Below are 20,785 nucleotides of genomic sequence, written 5' to 3' on the forward strand. Positions count from 1 at the left end.
ATGACGGAAGAGGGGACAGAGCATGGTGGAGCATGAGGAGCAGAGGGTCACCAAAATCAGGAAAGGGAGGGCTGACAAGGAGTGGAGAGGAGGCTGTTTCTACTGTCAGTGCAGCTTTCACTGCAGGGGACAGCCCCAAGAGCCAGGGGACAGTGGGGACAGTAGAGGCAGTTCTAGATCAGGCACAGTGGTGGGTGTGTTTGAGGGTCCTGGGAGGGCCCAGCCTTACTGTGGTGTTACCTTCTTGTGTGAGCAGACTGAGGGACAAGATGGCAAGGGCAGGGAGGGACCAGATGGCAGTCAAATCTCAAATGCTAGGCTGAGGGTCTGAGCATGTCTCATGGTATTGTGGTTATTTTTTTTCTGACAAGGACAGGGCTTCAGAATAGGTAAGAAGCCACTGGCCTGGCCATGCTTCTCTGTGGTGGGTGGAGGCTGACTTCTGACCTGGAAAGTAGATATAAACTCTTATACTGTGTGCCAAATGGACTCTACAACTCCTCAGAAGGGCTGGGGAGAGCCATGAAAGTGATGCTGGAAGGGCCCAGGGGTAGTGCCCCATTCCACTGGATGGTCCATGTAGGGGCATGCACCCCAGGTGCAGGGCTGTGGGCCGGTTCTGCCCCTTGCTCAAATGGGAGGCCTGGTTTGAAATCACATGGGTCCCCTGGGAAGGGCAGCTGTGGGCATGGGACCATCCCTGTGTGGAGGTCCTGGCTAGAAGAGAGGATCTCTGAACCAGGATCCTGGGGAGTATACCCCCTGGCCTTTCCCTGTACACTGGGGGCTCAAAAATGGGGACTATGAGTCTCTACCCAGAGAGGTACCAGCTGGCTTGAGTTGGAGGCTTGGCCCTGGCAGGATGTGGACTGGCCCAGCTGTGTTGGGACCTGGTCATTGTTCCCATCACGGCTGGCACCAAGAAAGCAGGAGAGGATCAAGGTCTGTTTGATGCCTCCGGCTCCCCTGTTTCCTCATTCCCCACTCCCTGAACACTTGTCATAAGCCAGGAAGCAGAGGTGGCAGAGCAGATAGGTGTGATCATAGGTTGTGCCACCAGGAATTCAAGGAAGCTCCCAAAACAGTCATGCAGCCAGGCATGGGGACACATGCCGGTAATTCCAGCAGGTGGATCACAAGTTTGAGGCCAGTCTTAGCAACTTAGTGAGGCCTTGTCTTAAAATAGAAAATATCCCCACTGGGGATGTGGCTCAGTGGTTAAACGTCCCTGGGTTCAAACCCTGGTACCAAAAAAAAAAAAAAAAAAAAAAAAAAAAAAAAAAAAAAAAAAAAGAAAGAAAGACAGCAGGTGTTGGGAGGAAGCCCAGAGAAAAGTCAGAGGCCTCAGTCTGTACCTGACTCTGCTCATCTCTACCTGGTGACCATGGAACAGTCACCACTGTCCCCTTCCGGATCTCACAGTGAGGGAGCTGAGCTATCTCTGAAGTTTTTCTCGTCTTCAGATTTTCCCTGATTTCTGGGAACCATTTTCACTTTGGGGACTTCTGGCCAAGGGAGTGAGAGAGAGATTTGGGGGAGTAGGCATAGGTCTGTTATGCAGCCAGCCTGGGCTCAGGTCTTGCTCTAAGCATGGAAGGGGCCATGATGTGTCTGTGGGGTGAGGTATTGGTGGGCAGAACTGAGGTTGGTGGCATTCTGTCACCGTGTATGTATATATTTCTGTGTTGGCTGAGCATGGGAGTGGGTTAGAAGGTGGATGTGCACCTGGTGAGCACACGCATCGGCAGGTTCGTGGGGAGTGTACGGGGCTGTGAGTGTGTAGGGATGCCTGGATGCCTGGCATGTCAGAGCAGGAAGGATAATAACAATGAGAGTAATAATTCTGAAGACAATAACAGCTGGCACTTGACACTAGGCATTGTCACGTTTTCTATGTGCATTCCTCACAACCACACCCTGAACAGGCAACCCTGTAAGTAAGGCTCGTGGCAGCTGTTTTTAGCATAGTGTCGCCAGCTGATACATGGTAGGACCAGGACTTGGACCCAGGTGGCTGGGTCCAGGGTCTGTGCTCTGAGATACTCAGTCCAGGTCTGTTTGTTGAGCAAGCAGAGGAGCAACACAGTATGGGGAAACAGTCTGCTCAGGGTCAGAGAGTGGGTGCCTGGCACCTGTGTGTGTGTGTGTGTGTGTGCATACACACATCTGTGCATGCCAGCTGGCTGGCCCTGTGGGCAGATGTGCCTGTGGGCACGGCTGAGTGCACAGTCGCCTCTGTGTGTGGCTGGAAAGGTGGGAAGGGCATGTTCTACCTGACAAGCAAGACCCTACTTCAAGGGCAGAGGAAGGGGGAGAATTGGACTGGCAGACATTTTTCCTTCTTCCCTTGGGACCCTGAGTGGACTGTTGAGCTTGGCTTGGGACTGGGTGGAGGCTCCTATCCTCACAGCACACTGGAGGTCAGCCAGTGGGACTCTCCACCTCCAGAGTAACTAGAAGTTTCTTTAGGGACAGCCTCCCACCCCCACCCTTCCGCCTGCCATTTTTCTGTAAGGAATTCCTCCCTAGAGCTGGCAAACACTGCAGCTCCATCCCCTACCCCTGTGGAGGGCGGGAGGACAATCCTGTGGGACCAGGTGTACCGTTAAGCACCTGTTGTTCTTCCTTGTGCGTGATGCGGTACTTCAGAGAGATTTCTTTCCACACACCTGGCTTTCTTCTTCAGGGAATTTCAGATGGAAGTTAGAAAGGGCCGAGACAACTAGGGCAGAGGGTACATAGCCAGCAAGTATGTGATTTGGGGGAGAGCTGTTTACCACCTTTGATGGGTGTCTCAGACTGATAACAGCTGGTCAGCTTTCCCAGAGTACACAGACATTGGCTGGGAAACCACCAAAACATTTCCCCATCATGAGCTGGGCAGTGATCTAGGGACTAGAGGACAAAGATGAATGAGGCTTCATTCACAGTCCTGTGCTTACAGAGCTTAAACGGGGTACAAAGGTAGGTCTAGAGGTGGACATTTATAATCAGGGTCATCAGGAGGAGAATGGAGAACTCACATCTGCTAGGACAGGAATGTGGGAAGCTGAGATGTTGTCACAGGGGTGATTTTTCAATGGAGCGTTGAGGATAGGTAGACGGCCCTAGGGGTGCCTGGCCTGAAGGGCCGCAGCTTGCTGGGACTCAGTGTAAGCTTTGAAAATCTCCCTGGCAGCTGACAAATTCTGGCTGGGATTTTCAACTCAAGGCACCCACATGTGCTGTGAGAAGGGGCCTGTGGGTGCCTCTGCTCCTCAGTCTCTCCAGGTGGGCCTTGGCTCCTAACCTTACTGCATATGGGACTTGGCCTAGAAGAAACTGGCAGAGGAAGCAGGTGGGGCAGTTGATACTCTTTCTCCCTGCTCTGCAGGAGGTCCCATGCCAAGTCCCTTGTGTCCCTATTTGACACCAGCAAGGGCAGATGGGTCTTAGATGGGGCTGGGTGTCCCCAGTACCCTCCTCCTTCATCCCTAGGGCTGCCTTGTCAGTCCTAACTGCCACAATACAAGCTAAGTACCTGACCTTAGTCCCAGGAGGACTAGGGGTCAGCATGGGAAAGGTCTGTGACATCCAGGCCACCATTTCCAACCCCATGCACCTGGGATACTTCTTTCCCTCTGAGGGCAAGAAGCTCAAGGGCAGGACTCTTCCTGATGCTGAGGAGGCAGCTGCTCCTTCCATTGCTGCCTGCCTGGAGGCTCCTTGGGGAGAGAAGAGAGAGTTAGAGTTGGATTTGCCCCTCCTCCTGACTCCTGTCCTCATTCTCAAGAATGGCTTAAAGGATTCTAAGGTGGCTCAGGAATACAGCACTCACTCCCTGGCAGGCACTGTCTAAGTGCTACCAGTGTACATACCTGGCCCCCACACCCTATGAGGTATGGACCATTCTTCTCCACCCACCTCCTTTTTTTTTTTTTTTTTTTTCGGTACTGGGGACTGAACCCAGGGGTGCTTTACCACTGAGCTACATCTCCAGTTGTTTTTATCTTGAGATGGCCTGGCTAAGTTGGGAGGAGGCTGGCCTTAAACTTGTGATGTTCCTGCGTTAGCCTCTTGAGTCACTGGAATTATAGGTGTGTGCCACTGTACCTGGGTTTTTTTTTTTTGTTGTTGTTGTTGTTGTTTTTGCACCTGGATTCTTATCCCATTTTACAGAAGAGGAAGCTGAGGCACAGAGGGACAAATAAGTTGAGGTCACCCAGATAGAGTAAGTGATAGAGCTGACATTAAAACATGAGTCGTTGGACTCCAGAGTCCAACCGCTGTCACTGAGAGTTTGATCCTGTCCTGTGATGGGTCTGGGGTGCCAAGTATGCAAGGAAGGTATGCAAGGGCTGATCCTTAGACCTGGTGAGGAGCTGGAGCTTGGTGGGGGGAGAGGCAGCACCCTGTCAAGGTGACTAGGACAGAGGCAGAGGGCCTTCCTGAGGGGGAGGTTCCCCTGGTGGAGGGAATCCAGCTAGACAGGGGCTAAGTCAAGAAAGCTTCTCGGAGCAGGTGAGTGACCAAGGTCTCTGCTGGGAGACCATGGTGTGACAAGTGCCCAGAGGAGGCTCAGGACAGGGCGCTGGAGGCCAGCGCCGCAGGGGCTGTGAGCGGTGGGTGGCCCAGCTGTCGAGTCTGTGCCTGACGCCTCTTTTCCCTCCACTCTCTTGGTCTCTTTCAGTTGGAGGAGGACAGACTCTCGGGGCACTCCCTCCCGCGGTACAGCCCCCTGCGACGACTGGCGTCCTCCGTGTTCTCCTCCTCCACGCTGGAGACCGAGCATTACCCTCACCCCAGCGGCGGCGGCTCCTCGGGCTCCTCCGGTTCCCTCATTCAGCGCAGCCGCTCGGCCGAGAGCAGCCCCGTGCGGGCGCCCCACCGGCGCCACGCGCCCCTCGCCGCCGGCAACCACAGACTCGTGCCCTCGGTGCTCCGCATCTCGCGGTCCCAGCTGCAGCAGGTGTGGGCCCGGTTCACCCACAAGACCTAGGCTGGGCCCCCCCCCTCCTGGAGGGGGCAGGTGGGGGGGGTGGGGAGCAGGCAGAGACCACGGTTCCTTCCCAGGACGCAATAATCACACCACACACACCCCGTCCCGCCCCACCGTGCAATACAGCTCCCCCTAGAACGTTGGCCCAAGGTACTGTAATACTCCTGCCCCCCAGTCTCCATCCCACCCCCCACCGTCTCCCTTTGCTAGGTGCCAGCCAAATGGTGCTGGAAGGGGTGGGGCTGGCGGTGCAGTTTTGAGGACAGGGCAGGGGCACTGGGTCTGGGGTCCAGTGGAAACCAGGTTGTCAGAGATGAGGTGTACTAGGCCAGTCAGTCTGGCCTGGGGTTTGTTCCGTTTAATCGCGATCTCTGGGCATCCTGGGTCTGACCCACTTCTGAAGGGCTGGTGGAGACCAGGACCCTGGCAGTGGGCTTGTGTTTGGTGTCTTTTATGGGCGTGGGGCAGGGTGCGTGGCCTTGTGGATGGGATAGCGGCCTGGTGCCAGGCTTGGAGTGTGGTGAGGAGGTGTCTCTATACTCAGTGATGGGGAGGGGGTAACCCTGTGATCTGATGAGCCCTTCCCACGCCATCATCACAGAGGCCAGTCACTTTCCTCACACATCTTATCCCAGAAAGCCCAGGGCTCAGTTCTGGGTCAGCTGCCTCTCCCCCAAGACTTATGTGCTGTCACTCACTGCTAGGATTGGTTGTCTAGCTCCAGCTCTTCAGGAGCCACGGAATGGTGCAGCGGGGTCAGGGTCAGGGATCTGTTCCTAAAGGCAGAATGGAACCCAACAGTGAGGGGACCTGTCTAGATAGAGTGCAGATAAGGGGATTGTTAAGGATGAGGAGCTACCTGGGGAGACCTCTGTGCTCATAGCAACACTGGTGTCTCAGGACCAATCCCAGGGAGGAGCAGCTCACCTCTGTCCCTCTTAGGAGGTGACTTCTTCCTATAGGTGCTCAGCCAAGCTGGTTGGTCCCCAGGGTGGTGGTGAAGACAGAGTAGAGGTAGGCAGATCAGTGGGATCTAGAGATGAGTGGGGGTCAAAATGATTGATTGCTCATGCCCTTTCTGCCCATTTCTTAGCCCTGAACCTGTCACTGCAGGGATCCCAAGTTTCCCTTTCTTCATTTCTGCCCATGCCAGCAGCAGCTCTATTCCTTGGGGAATGGGGTTGTAGTTAAGAGGGTGCCAGAAAAGGTAGTACCTGTTTAAGGAGGGGAAGAGACCAGATGATTTGCAAAAATCAGAGAGATTGTGCCTGTGTGTGTGCTTGTGTGCATGCATGCACACTTGTGAGTGTGAGTGTGCTTGTCATGGGTGTTTGTACCTGTGGCAAGATTGCCATAGATGGATGCTCAGGCTATGCCCTGCACAGTTCCAGGGAGTGTCATTTGCATAGACCATAATGTGACTGGCACCCATTGAAGTCAGACAGTGTTACAGGTGTGTGTGTGTGTGTGTGTGTGTGTGTGTGTGAGAGAGAGAGAGAGAGAGAGAGAGAGAGAGAGAGAGAGAGAAAGAGAGAGAGAGAGAGCCAGAAAGATGTCTGTGTGGTTCTTGATAGTTTCCTATGCACTTACCCTCATCCTGGCTCCTCTCTCTACCCTCTTCTCCCTCTGATCTCTCCTTCTCTCCCAACTCCATGATCCATCAACTCCCCAGATGTCTCTGGTTAGAGTAGAGTTAAGGCCCCTGCTTCAGCCAGGAAGTGCTGTAAGTGTGGTGGGCAGTGTCTTGGAGCCTAGCTGTCCTTACATATGGCCAGCATTGTGGTATGGCCCAGTGGCTATGATCTACTTCCATAGCACCCACTTAATTTGAACAATCTTTTTTTTTAATTGTTATTTTTTTTAATGAGAATGGCTGGGCCAAGAGCATCTTTTTCATATGGCAACAAAAGCCAGACTTGGGTCCTAATACTTATGTCTCATCCCCACCTCCATTCTGACTGCTCACTTTGAACTTCCCCAGACCCAAGCCTCTGTCATCCCAGGGCTGTTCTGGATGGCTCCACACCCTGCCCAGAAGTTAGGGGAGGGGTCTTGGTAGACCCTTTGAGAAAGAACAGAAAACAAAAAGCACAAAGGTGAGGGGGTGGGATGAACTGCATCCCCACTCTTCTCCTCCCCACACTGCCCCCCTCTCTTTCCTCTCCCCCCTGGCCTGCTTCCCATCCTCTCCAAGTGGTGGCAGGGGGTGATTTGAGGGGAGTGTGCCCACTCTCCACTCCATAGGTCAATAGCACGGGGGCTCCCCAAAACCAAGCACTCTGTTATCTGGCATTCCCTTCCAGAAAGTTCCACCACCCAACCCTGAGCAAATCTTCATCTCGGTGACCTTGAGGTACTCTAAGATCCCAAAGTGCCTTGTGACTTATCAAAGATGATGGCATGGGCTCCAGCCTTGTTTTAGCGTTAAGTATATGTTACTGTTTCCAAAGCCTTTTGGGGTGGGGGACCTGCTAAGCATCCCAAGGTGGCTGAGTTTTCAAACTCACACACCCTGAACTGACCCTTGTGAGAGAGTTTGTGTCCTTTAAAGCAAGGCCATGATTCAAAATATTTTGTCCTTTGGGGGACATCCTTTTGCATATCCTCTGTGTTAGAGGAGTGTTTGTAAGCCATAGAGCTCTGAGCTAACAGGAGATGGTCTTGATAACACTATCTTTTCAGGATGGCTTTGACTTTTGGAAATTCTAAGGTCATTTTAATCACTAGAGTTATTCACTAGAGTTCACATCCATGTAGAGCTGGGTAGAGCCCCTTCGTGGTTAAGGGCTGAGTAGCCATCTCAGGTTCCCAGGCTAGATAGAGGTGCTATGAGCCTCCGGTGTTGTCAGATTCTTTTTCTCTATCGGATTTTCCAAAAAAGCAGGCCAGAATGTTTCCAGAAACGGTACCCTGCTTGGGGAAAGCATGCAGCCTCCCATGGTTAGCTTTGAAAACAGACAGTCCTCTTCCTAGCCCCATACTGGGGATTTAACCTAGGGGCAATCTACCACTGAGCTACACCCCCAGCCCTTTTTATTTTTTATCTTTGCAAGTGGCTAAGTTGCCCAGGGTGGCTTTGAACTTGCAACCCTTCTGCCTCAGCCTCCCAAGTATCTGGGATTACAGGCATGCACCACTGTGGCCAGCTCAAATAGCACTTTGTTGTACTTTGAAAACGATGTTCTCATACGGTGTACTCAAACCCTGCATATATTGGTGTCTTCCAATTATTTTTTTATTTAATAGTCACTGGCACACAATGCTTATTATCATGTGCCAGGAAATGATCTGAGCACTTTACAATATTAACTCATTTGAACCTCATATAGGCCTATGAGGTAGATCCCAGTATTACTGCATTTAATGGATTAATAATAACATTTCATTTACACAAACCTATAGGAAAGCCTGCCAATGCTGAATAACTAAGATCATGTTCTGTAGGACTTTTTAAACGTTTTCTTCTGCATAGTAGTTTACTTATTTATGGTCCTTTCTGGTTGGTCCTTCCTCAGCTATATAGGAAGAGGCAAGTTGTCTCTGAGCCATTCTTTCCAGATGCAGGTTACTCCAGAGCACTGGGGTCAGTTGAAATGGCTGGACCCTGTTTCTCCAGGACCCCTCCCCCTCAACCCACATGGCCCCAAATATCCCATAGCAGTCCTGGGAATTAGATGGGTAGATTAAGTTCGGTGAGAAAACAGGTGCTCTGAATCCTGACCTTGGTACTGGTGGGGTTCTAGAGGTCGGGCTCACAGCCAGGGAGATACTGGCATTGCTAAGCACTGATCAGGGGACTCTGAGCCAGTGTTACCAACTTATACAGGAGTGTGAGGAAATGACAGGTTTGGGGACTGTGGTAAACAGGAAGCCTCCACCCTGGCCACTATCCTCAGTTAGACCAGTTGTCACTGTCTTCCAATTTTTATGTGAAATCTCCCAATTTTGAATTGTTGGCATATAATTTAAAACACACACTCACACACACATTTACACACAGACCACAGAACAGTTTTTTTTTTTAAAGAAAAAAGAAAAATCTGTGTGTGAGCCTAACAAAACCAGTTTCCAGGAGGAGATTACCCAAGCTCATAAGCCCCAGGAGCCTGAAGGTCTCCCCAATGCACATACAGCCAGGGCTGCAAGTAGAGGGGGCAGCGTTCTTCCCAGGAACTCAAACCAGCTGGGCTTCTTAGAGAAGGCAGTTCTCAGCCAGCAGGACCGTGTGGTGTGTGTGGTGTATATGTGTCACGGTGGACGTGCCCGAGTGTGTGGGGCCACGAGACTTGTTTGTGGTGATCAGAATAGGACCACCTAGTGGAACCGGTATTTTTTCAGTGGGAGAGAGTATGTTGTGAGGACTCTGGGTCAGTGAAAAATGTTCTATTAAATTCTCAATAACTAATACACAACCCCACATGCACTCAAGGCAGCTTGTCATAGCAATAACCACTCAGCACTCTTGCCCCCACCCCAATATCCTGAACCCTACACTCTCCCTTTGCATTTTCAATTTTGGGGAAAAAAGACCCACCCAGCCCTGCCAAATGGGTGGCAGAATAGTGTGGCACCTCTGAGCCAGGCTGGTCCCAGTACCCTTCTTACCGTGTGTCTCCTCTCTAGGTTCCTTTATCTGGGGAGGTTGGGTGCTGTCTCTGCAGTGGAGTGGGAGGAGCCCCAGTCACTGAGGCAGACAAAAGGAGCTATGTCAATTTATCTGAATGGGGTGGTCAGGGGAAGGGATCATGCTTAAGGGAGGATGTGGCTCTGATGCTGGATGGGGGTGCTCTCGCTATGGGGACACACATGTTGTGTCCTCTGCTGTTCCAGGATTGATTTGGTACCTAGGGATGGAAGCATGGACCCCTAAGGAGGACCTGACGCCACTCCACCCCACTGAACCCCAAACTCCACTTAGATCTGGGACACTCCCAACCCCAGGGGCAGGAGCCAGCCTACCCCCATAGTCAGCCTCTGAAAGCTTAAAGCATCCTTCTCACTAAGGGAAAGGCTCCCAGTCTGAAGGCCATATCCCTATTGTTTCTCATGTACCACCCTCTGGGCTTCCTAGCCTAGGATGCCCCTGATTCTAAGTGCCCCTTTCCCCTAAGTAGAGGTGGGGGGAGGAATGAAGCCCCAAGTACTGTGGGAATCTTTCTAGATCTCCTCTCCTACTCCCTATTGCCGGCAGTCCCACCCTTTGTCCTCCGGTCCTGCATAGGCTGGGGGAGTGGGGGTCAGCTGGTCTCACACACGCACACACACATACATTCTGAAGCTGCACACACACTTCATCCACTCATCCACTCTCCCAACAGTACCCTAGCAGCCCGGTCCGGAGCGCTTCCGGGCCGCTCTTGCAGGTTTCTAACTGTAAAGGGACTCCTACAGCCACATCCAGCTCGGTCCCCTCCCTGGGGACCCGCCCTACTCCTCCCCACTCCGCCTGGCCCCTGCCCCTACCCTCGTGGCCGTCGCACCAAGAATGTACGTTCGGTCTTTTTAACCAGCTGCTACGCGGCGTGACCAGGGTACAGCCTGGCCTCAGTCCCAGCCCCGCGCCCCGCCTGGCGGGGACTTGGTGCCGGCCCCCGCGCCCGCCGAGCTGCCTGCTGCTAAGTACTTAACCTGGGTTAGCGCTCCCCGTCGCCCTGTTCCCGCGCTCCGTTCCGTTTGCGTTTCCCCTCGGCCGGTCCCGGCCCCGCGTCCCTGGCCCCGGGCCAGGCGGGGAGCAGTCGGGACTTGCCCCTCGTCCTGCCAGGGCTGCTGGCAGGCCCGTCGCCCCACCCCAGGTCCCCGTTACCTCGCCGCCCACAGGGCTGCCGGCTCCCACAACTGGCCTTGCAATTGGATGCCAAAGAGCCCAGAGTTGAGAGGGAGCAAAGCTTTGAGCCTAGGTCTCTCAGAGCCACCCGACACCCCCTTTTTGTCCACGCCCCAGTCTGCGTCCTCTGCCCCACCCCAACCACAAACTAAGGGCCCTGGGGGTCCCCAAACACACCCCCACTTCCAGCTCTTCCCCCAACCCCATCCCCCAAAATAAAACTCAGGGACCAACATCTGCTTCCTTTGCACTTGCTCCGTCGACCCCTCCCCCGAGGTGGAGGGGCTTCTGTGGGGGAGGGGCGGGCTTCCGGGCCCTTCAGAGTTGACAGTATTGAGCGAGGAGAGGGGCTGTCCCCTGCCCCACGAAAAGTGAGACTGGCGGGATGGGGAAGTTCAGTCCCGGGGCCCAGCTGAGCTCCCTCCCTCCAGGGACCCGGGTATCCCCTTCTCGGCGTCGGGAGATAATTCGGGTGGGGGGAGGAGCGAGGGATGAGAAAGGGGCCGGAAAGAGGACCTTCCTGGAGGTCCCAAGTCCCAGCCGGTTTATTCCTGAGCCTCCCCCTCCCATCATAAATCCTTCCCCGACCCCCCTTTTTGTACTGCAATAAAACTGTAATATACGCTTGCACTATTCCCGACCCGGCCAGCATAAGCATGCACGAGAAACTCAAAACCACACACACACGAAGATGGGACGCTTTATTTTATTTTCTTTCCTCTTCCTCTTTCTCTCCGGGGTGCGTCCTCCTTAGTGTACATAGCGGCGTCGGGGGGGCCCCCCGGGCCCGGGTAGAAAAGCATGCACTGAGCACCCCTGCCCCTAGATTGCGAGTACTGTACAAATCCAACACTTGAAACCGACACGCACACGCGCGGCGCCGCCACAGGGGTGGGACACGGACACGGACACGCACCCACGCGCACACGGCCGCGCACGGGCGGGGGTGGGGGCGCCCCGTAGTCACGCGTCGCTGTGCGAGGGATCTTGTGCCTTTTTAAGTCCCTGGTATGTTCATGCAGACAATCCGGAGAGCTTGTGTACTACCAAATCCTTATTAAAGACGCCTTCCAGGAACCTGCGCCTTGGCCTGCTTTCTTTCACCAACTCTTCCTTCCCTCCTAGTCAATGCAGACCTCAATTCTGGGGGCGCCCCCTGGGCAGAGGGCAGCGGCTGATATGTTGTTGACTCAGGGACTGGTGGGGCCGGGCCCAGTTCCAGGTCTGTGGATCTCCAACACCCGCGAGGGAGGCAGGCAGGGTCTACTTGGAATTGAGTTACCTGACTGTCTTCTTTCATGGGGGGGAGGTAGTGCATGGACTGGTCTCTAGGTCCAACTCCAGATTCCCTGAGGAGTCCTGCTGTGATGTGAGATCCACTGGATTCCCCCACTGCTTTGTCCCCTCTCCTGCCTGGGAGAAGGGGGAACACTTGGTAGGAGAGAGCACCTAGACAGGGATTGTGCAGAGGCTGCAGCTGCAGGGATGCAATGTGGGTGGAAGGAAGACTAAGGCAATGAATGACAGCTGTGGGACACTAAGGAGGAGAGAACAGGAGACAGACTGTAGAGACAGGCTGAAGGAGCCCCAGGGACTCTCCCTCTCTGTCCCGCACCACCAGGAACACTGCAAAAGAAGAAAGTATCTCTCTTCTTTGGGACCAAAGCAAGCATGGTGCTTCCATCTGCTTGAAGGACCAGCTAGGGCTGTATTCACAACCCTCAGGGCATTTTGAAGACACCCCCACACACACAGGGACACACCTGTCAGCTCCTGGCCCTGGGTCAGGGGGAAGGTTGGAGAGACTGAGGCCTGGAGGTCAAGGGTGTGAAGCCTGTGGGGCCCCAGCATGAACAGCTATATTCCCACCTTTCCCTTCCCTGTCCAGAGTGAGTGTGGGTGGCAGAGTGGAAGAAGGACTCTTGACTTGGCAGAGGTGGGTTTAGAGTGAAGAGAGGGCAGAAAAACAGAGGAAGAATTTGGGTAAAACAGCCATGGTGGCCAAAGAGCTGCCAGAGGCTACTTGATTCATGGTTCCTTTCCTTTCTTCTCAGACCAGAGGACTCCAGCATGGTGGGGAGGTAGGGGGTGGTTCTCTCAGCAGTTTTGTCTTCCAGGGTGGAGGTGGGGAGGCAGACTGTGCGTGATAGCCAGTTTCTGAGGTCAACCCCTCTCAGGTCCTTCCCCTTCAACCTTGGGACTTTGGGCTGATGTGTTACACTGTCTGGGCCTGGCTGGGGTCCAGACAAGAGCTGCCCTATGCACCCTGTGTGGGCACTGGGATGCAGGTATGTGGAGTAACTGTCCCCAGTGTCAGTGTTACAGAAGTCAACATGGACTTGGCTGGACCCTGAAGCTGGCGGGGCCCAGACCTCAGTCCTCTCAACTGGGCTCAGTGGAGGGAAAGATGGGGCTGGGGCATTCACCCTTTTCAAGGGTCTCTGCTTGAATGGCCTGCTCCTTCTCCCCCATTATCCAACCCTTGCCAATTCTGCCTTTTACTGAACTCAGTCCAAATCACCAGGGAGTTTTAAAACAGCAGGAGTTCTGGGCCTCAATGCTGACTTACAGATTTGGGGGTGGGACTCAGGCTCTGCACTTTAATTTTTTATTTTTTTGTGCTGGGGATTGAACCTGGGGCCCTCAACCACTGAGCCACCTCCCTAGCATGTTTTAATTTTTTATTTGGAGATAGGGCCTCACTAAGTTGCCAAGGGCCTTGTTAAGTTGTTGAGGCTGATTTTGAACTTTTGATCCACCTGCCTCAGCCTCCTGAGCCTCTGGGATTACAGGTGTATGCCACTGTGCCCAGTGGGCTCTGCACTTGAAAAAACAAACAAACAACAACAACAACAACAACAACAAAACAGAAATGCTGTGCCAGGCCAGGCCTGGGAGCCACATGATGCAAATTCATTCACTGCCATAGAAAGAGAGTAAGAAGGTCTGAGACTGGCCAGAGTTGACTGGCCTTTGCTAGAACCCAGCACAGGTGGGGTAGAGCAGTGTCATAACCGTGCCCTTCCCGTGGTGTCCTCAGGCTTCTGGGGCCAAGTATACAGAGGACATCCAGAGGTGACTGACTGAGTGAATAAACACAACAAGATCAAGGGGCAAGAGCTCTCTGGGCACCCAGGAAAGGTAGGGAGAGGGCTAGGCTAACTGAGGAGGGAGGAGCCCGAGCCAGGCCTCTGTCCTTCCCCAGCTTGGGAGCAAAGCAGAGGGGCTTTGAAATAGAAAATCCAGCTTGTCTAGACTGCTGGGAAGAGGTACTGATGCTGAAGTCACAGTCATTTCTCCCAAAGGGCAGAAGGTCTCAATTCCCCTGCCAAGGGATGGGGTGGGAGGCCACTGAAGCACTGGAAAGAGTTTTAGGTCCTGGGCCACCTGGTCAGTAGGCTTCCTGATTTGGAACAGTATCCAAATCAATTCCTCTCATCAGGTCTTGGTGACCGGGTCTGGTTTTATGACAAGCAACTGATTTCAGTTCTTGTTCTTCCTCTCTCCCAGGTAGTAGGAGGGGACGGCCTTGAGATGAAGGAGAGAGGATTCAACCTGCAATCATCTACTGTGGGCACTGTGTGTGAAGGTCCCATCCTCTGGACGGGACTTCTCCACAGCAATCCAGGGCTTGGTCAGCTGGCAGTGGAAAGGATAGTTCTAACTATGATATCAAGAAGTCAGCCATGGGATAGGGCAAACAGAGAGGTTCTTCAGAGAAAGGGTGACCAGGTGCAGCCAAAGGACACTCCTGTTGGGTGGGATGTGTCTGGTGCTAGGAGGGCAAATTCCAAGCTAGGCAAGAGAGAAACATGACCAGAGCTCTGCATGTCTGTCTGTCCCTGGTTCTAAGTGCCATCGCCTCCCACTTACCCAGGAACTTACAATAGTCTCCTTCCCCTCCACCAGCCATTTTCTTTAGCTTTAACATCCATAAGTGAATGGGGCAAGATGCCCCAACATGAGACCTGGCACCGAGTGAATGGATGAGTGAGAATGAATGAAGGGGATGGATAAAGAAAACAATTTCTGGGGACTTCCAGCCTGGATATGGACAGGATAAAGTTCCAAGCATGTTCCTTGCCTGGCCCTTCATGGTGTGCTGGGGTCCCGCGGGGCCCAGGACTACCTTGTCTTGAATTACTCCCCCTCCCCAATTAAGTCCTCAAAGACAAAGGCATGGATTACAAGGAAGATGGTGGCATTTGGGCAGGGGAAAACACAACCTGGTAGATGCTTGGCCTTGGAACTTCCTGCCTCATCCTCCACCAGCTTTGGTATTGGCATTGGAGCCCCAGTGGCAGAGCTTCTCCTGTTTCCACCTCACCCCCATAGGTGTGGGGTCTCACTTTTCTGAAGTTGGGGAAAGGACAATGACTACAAACCAGACAGAGTAGAGTAGGGAATAGGAAGAGCTGACATTTATTGAGTTATCCGGAGGCCCACTGCTATACAAAGTGGTTCATATAAGCATATATAGGATCACAACCTTTGTGGAGTGTCCATCATCTCATTTCTTTTTCTGATGTAGACATCGAATTCATCATGAAACCAAGAACCATGTCTATCTTGTTTAAAACTTGATCCACAGATTCCTAACCTATAACATGGTAAACAGGACAGCAAACATTCAAGGACCACTTTTTTTCTTGGTACTAAGGATTGAACCCAGGGGCGCTTAACCACTGAGCCACACGCCCAGCCCCTTTTATTTTTTATTTAGAGACAGGGTCTCGCTAAGTTGCTTAGGGCCTCATTAATTTTGCTGAGGCTGGCTTTGAACTTGCAATCCTTCTGCCTCAGCCTCCTGAGCTACTGGGATTACAGGTGTGAACCACCGTGTCCAGCTTCAAGGACCACTTCTTAAATGAGTGAATGAATGAAAAAGCCCTCCAGGGCTGGGGCTGGGACTCAGTGGTAAAGCGCTTGCCTAGAATGTGTGAGACACTGGGTTTGATCCTCAGCACCACATAAAAATAAGCAAATAAAATAAAGGCATGCTGTCCATCTACAAATATATTTTTAAAAAAAAAGGAGGAGGAGGAGGAGGGGGGAGGAAGGAAGGAAGGAAGGAAGGAAGGAAGGAAGGAAGGAAGGAAGGAAGGAAGGAAGGAAGGAAGGGCGAGCCCTCCAGGGGCTCTGTTTATAAGAGAAAGAACCATGTGAACACACGCAGATAGAAGATGTGGGTATGCAAGTAGGAAGGAGAGAATCATGAAGTCTGATTGATGGGTGGACAGGAAAGCTTTGTGGAAGAAGAATGGCTGAAAAAAGAGGAAGATTTTATCACATGAACAGAGAGGATTTGAGGGACCCTGGGACAGAAGAAACTGCCTGGGCAAAGTGTGAAACGTTTGATGTGTCTAGAGAAGTTCTGGTGGCATCAGAATGGCTGGGACACATGGCAGGGGACTGCAGTAAGTGAGGCTGGAGAGAAGGTGGGAGCCAGAGTGGGTGGGGCTGGGGTTGTGTCAAGCCAAGGATGGGAACTGTCTTCTGAGGACAATGCAGGTTTGCTATAGAGATTGAGAGAGTCAGATCTGAGTTCCAGGAAGATACTCAGGCAGCTCCAAGAAGGACGGATGGCAGGGCAGAGAGAGTTCAGGGTGGAGAGAGCAGGCTGGGAACCACAGGCAGGATCAGTGGTGCTCACGGGCTGCGGGGGGGCAGACATAGCGATGATTCAGAGGGACTGTGGATAGATGAGCAGGGGCTTCTGGTCTGGATGGGCTGTGTTCTGTTAGTTCAGGAAGACAGAGGCCCAGTGTATTCAAAAAGGCTAACAAAGTGCCAGCCACTGTCAACAACATCCCAGTGGGGAACAAAGCCCTGTCAGCCACAATGGGCCCAGTGCACTGTGGGCACTAGGGATGTTTGTGGACTGAGTAGGTCCACAATAGATTTGTGGGGTGAATGGGACCCAGGAGGTGAAGGAGACACAGCAGGTCCTGATAAGGTGGACTTTCTAGTCTGGAAGGAAGCAAGCCAAAGGAGGATGTGGCCGGCATCTAAAAATCCAAAAAGAGGTTTGGCCATTACTTTGCCAAGGGCTCTGCATGAGACTTCAAAGTGGAAAACTTAGTTGAGTTGAAATCTATCTATGAGGGCTGGACAAATTCCTGGCTGACAGGTCAGGCCAGCGCAGGAGGGAAGAGGATTGGTGCTCCAGGGGCCCAGCCTGCACTTTTGAGTGACAGAGTACAGCTTTATGTTCACCCTCACTGAACATAGGTTCTGGTGACCGGGGGCAGTCAGCTCTCTGGCTGTAGAGAAGCTATTCCCAGGGAGGGATAGGGAGGGCTAGCCATCCATGGCCGGCACGGGCATGCCCCTCTCAGAAAGTGACACAGACTCTTGCCGCCCATCTCTGGGCCTGGTTTCCTCATCTCTCAAAGGGAAGGTAGATGTAAATCGTGGCTATGGTAACCTCTGGTTCTTGTTTTCTGCTATCAACTAAACTCTACAGTTGGCTCTGGGGTTGGGGATGCACATAGTGAGGGAAGGAGTGGGTTAAATGGAGAGGGCAGGGAGACAGAAAAGCCATTAGGATCAGGGTCTGGGACCTAAAGGGACTTGGAACTTTGGACTCAATCACTCTTGAGAGATTTACTGAGTACTTAGTAGGTGCCAGAGGTCACTCTAGGGCCTGAGGATATAGCAATGAATGAAACGGACCCAGGGCCCCCCTCTGCAGACTCACATTCTGGTGGCTGCACCTGGGGGCTGGGGGGTCTCCTAGCTTGTGGGTGCAGTTGAAGACTTCTCCAGGCAAAGAAGGTGTGTAACCTCAGCGGGTCCCTGTGTGTGCCCTTTGCAGGTGTTCTCTGTGGCACCCCCGTTTGAGATGAATGGCCTCCCGCGAGCTGTGCCTCTGAGCTTGCCCTACCAGGACTTCAAGAGAGACCTCTCCGATTACCGAGAACGGGCACGGTTGCTCAACAGGGTCCGGAGGGTGGGCTTCTCGCACATGCTGCTCACCACCCCCCATGTCCCGCTGGCTCCTGTTCAGCCTCAGGCTAATGGGAAGCCGGAAAAGGAGGAGGAGGAGGAGGAAGATGAAGATGAGGAAGAAGAGGAGGAGGAGGAAGAGGAGGAGGAGGAGGAGGAAGAGGACGAGGAGGAGGAAGAGGAGGAGGAAGAGGAGGCAGTGGCCCTGGAGGAGGTACTGGAGCCCCGCAGTGGCTCTAGCAGTGACGGGAGCGAGAGGAGCACCGACCGGAGCCAGGAGGGGGCCCCGTCCACACTACTAGCTGACGATCAGAAGGAGTCCAGGGGCCGGGCCTCCATGGCTGACGGGGACCTGGAACCTGAGGAGGGCTCCAAAACGCTGGTGCTCGTCTCCCCTGGCGACATGAAGAAGTCGCCCGTCACTGCCGAACTGGCCCCCGACCCTGACCTGGGCACCCTGGCTGCCCTCACTCCTCAGCATGAGCGGCCCCAGCCCACTGGCAGCCAACTTGACGTGTCGGAGCCAGGTACCCTGTCCTCCGTCCTCAAGTCTGAGCCCAAGCCCCCGGGGCCTGGAGCAGGGCCAGGAATGGGGACTGGTTCCACAGGGACAGCGGGTGTGGCAGTGACTTCCTCACCCTTCACCAAAGTTGAGAGGACCTTTGTGCACATTGCGGAGAAAACCCACCTGAACGTCATGTCTTCCGGAGGACAAGCCTTGCGGCCTGAGGAGTTCAGCACTGGGGGCGAGCTGGGTCTGGAGGTGCCCTCTGAGGGGGGCATTATGGAAGAGGGGGCTCCAGTGCCCCTGGAGAATGGCATCGCCCTGTCAGGGCTGGATGGGGCCGAGACGGAGAGCTGTGTCCTGTCTGGACCTCCAGGAGAAACACCCTCAGAGGTGGCCACAGACTTACTGCCCAATGGCCCAGCCTTTACTGACGGGCCAGTCCTAGCATCATCCCCACCAGAGCCAGGCCCTGAGAAAATGGCCACCATCTCCCCCAGCCGCCAGGCCAGGCTAAGCCCTCGCCCCAGGAGCCGTATTCCTGTCCTGCTGTCTGAGGAGGACACAGGATCGGAACCCTCAGGCTCGCTGTCAGCCAAAGAGCGGTGGAACAAGAGGGTCCGGCCACAGCAGGACCTGGCACGGCTGGTAATGGAGAAGAGGCAGGGTCGCCTGCTGTTGCGGCTGGCCTCGGGGGCCTCATCCTCCTCCAGCGAGGAGCAGCGTCGTGCCTCTGAGACACTCTCAGGCACGGGTTCCGAGGAGGACACGCCTGCCTCAGAGCCCGCAGCAGCAGCAGCAGCCTTGCCTAGGAAGGTCGGGAGGGCAGCTGCCACCCGGAGCCGGATTCCCCGCCCCATCAGCATCCGCATGCCCACGCCTGCTGCAGCCCAGCAGCCCCCGGGCAGATCCCATGGTGCGGCCCCAGCATCTGATACAGCCATCACCAGCAGGTGAGAAACCCCTGCCAGCCCCAGGGTGGGCAGAGGGTGACCACAGAAGCCTCTACTAGTAGGGGCTTCCCCAGAACCAAGGTTAACCTTAGGCTATGGAAGATTCAGGAGGGACCCTCAGCTTTACTTCCAGTCTACTATTTCCCAGCTGTGTTCGGTCTCACTTTTGATTCAGGTCAGTGCTGTCCCTGGGCTCAAGGGAGTAGCTATGGTGAGCACATCTGGAGAGGATGCTAGGGAGGCCAGGCTTAGGAAAGGCTGATGGAGACCAGCGGGGTTCACACACGTCTCTGGTGTGCCATTGGGTCATTTGAAGCAAAAGATAAAGCCCAGAGCTTTGTACAGTTGGGAGAAAACACTATTTTATATTAATACAAACACAGTTTATTTCAGATTAGTATGAGCATTTTAAAGATGAAACTGGGCCCTCAAAGAAAGCCTGCAGCAGGCTCTTTGAGCCCAGCCTAGGGGTGTGAGACTCTTAGGGGTCCTGTCCAGGAAGGAGGGAGCACCAGGGCTCCGTTTACTCTTCTGTGTCTGGTCTCTTCAGTCTCATCTGGCTCTGGGGATGCAGGACTCAAGGGATGCAAGCCTCTAGGGACGGGTGCCACGAGCGTTCTGAAAATGTCTCTCCTTTTTTGTTTCTTTGCCCTCTTCTTTTCTGTTGCCTTCCTTCTGTCCTCTGATCCTCAAACAGGCTCCAGTTGCAGAAGCCCCCAGGGTCGGCCCCTGCTGCTGACCCCCGTCCCAGTTCGAAACAGCTCCCAGGTCGTGGTCCTGGCCCAAGGCGAGCCCAAGCCACCAAGCCCCCGGCGCCCAGCAGTCCTGGCCTCCCCACCTCGGCCCCACGCCATCCCAGCGCGTCCCCACGGAGCCAGTCCCTGTCCCGCAAAGAGAGCCCCTCCCCCTCTCACCATGCCCGGTCTGGGCCTCCCCCACCCCGGGGTGTCCTCCAGGGCCGAGCCCAGCCTGACGGCACCCCTACCCCCGGGGGAGCCAAGAAAGGACCCAGAGGGAAACTCCAGAATCAACGCGCAACAACCAAAGGCCGGGCGGGGGTCGCGGAGGGCCGGGCCGGGACCAGATAATGACGCCCGCGGCTCTCTTCGGCCCCCCAACCCTCACCCCGGCCCCCCCGCCCGCAGCTGGCCACACTGGAACAGCTTCCAGCACAGCCTTACGCGCCCGATGCGCGCCACCCGCGGCCCCAGCTTCCCGCCTGCACCTGCGAGGACGTGCGCGAGCACATGTCGCACCCTTCTGGCCCTGCCAGGCCAGGGGAGGGGAGTAGCTGTCTCTCCTTCCTCTCTCCGCGTCCTCCCCTCCTCCTGCTGCCCCTCTGCCCGGGCAGGCTCACGACGACCCCTCCGCCCGGGAAGGCTCAGCCATCCCCCACTCACACACCAGGCCCTGGCTGCTCTCCATGCTCCCCAGGGGCATCTGCTTACCCTTCCTGCAGCATCTTCCCTCCTTCCCTCTTCCAGTCAATGCTCCCTCCCTCCACGAAAACAGCCTCAAATTCCAGAAGTGGAGACCCAGCCTCCCCCACTGTCTCCTGTGGTGGCCAGGGAAGGCCT

At 54.4% G+C, this 20,785-nt stretch overlaps 1 protein-coding gene across 1 annotated transcript in view; it reads left to right on the top strand.

Annotated features, from left to right (window-relative positions):
- The window catches only part of TTBK1 (tau tubulin kinase 1), a gene marked incomplete at its 3' end in the record, with an annotated part of 36,473 nt that extends 16,177 nt beyond the window's left edge, over positions 1-20,296 (top strand). Inside the window, exons 13-14 of the mRNA XM_081293744.1 lie at positions 17,620-19,208; positions 19,906-20,296. Of these exons, the coding sequence (XP_081149870.1) occupies positions 17,620-19,208; positions 19,906-20,296 (1,980 nt within the window). The remainder of the gene's footprint in view (positions 1-17,619; positions 19,209-19,905) is intronic.
- Positions 20,297-20,785: the final 489 nt, after the last annotated feature.

This window comes from Spermophilus citellus, assembly GCF_964194105.1.
Source record: "Spermophilus citellus genome assembly, chromosome: 5".
Taxonomy (NCBI): Eukaryota; Metazoa; Chordata; class Mammalia; order Rodentia; family Sciuridae; genus Spermophilus; species Spermophilus citellus.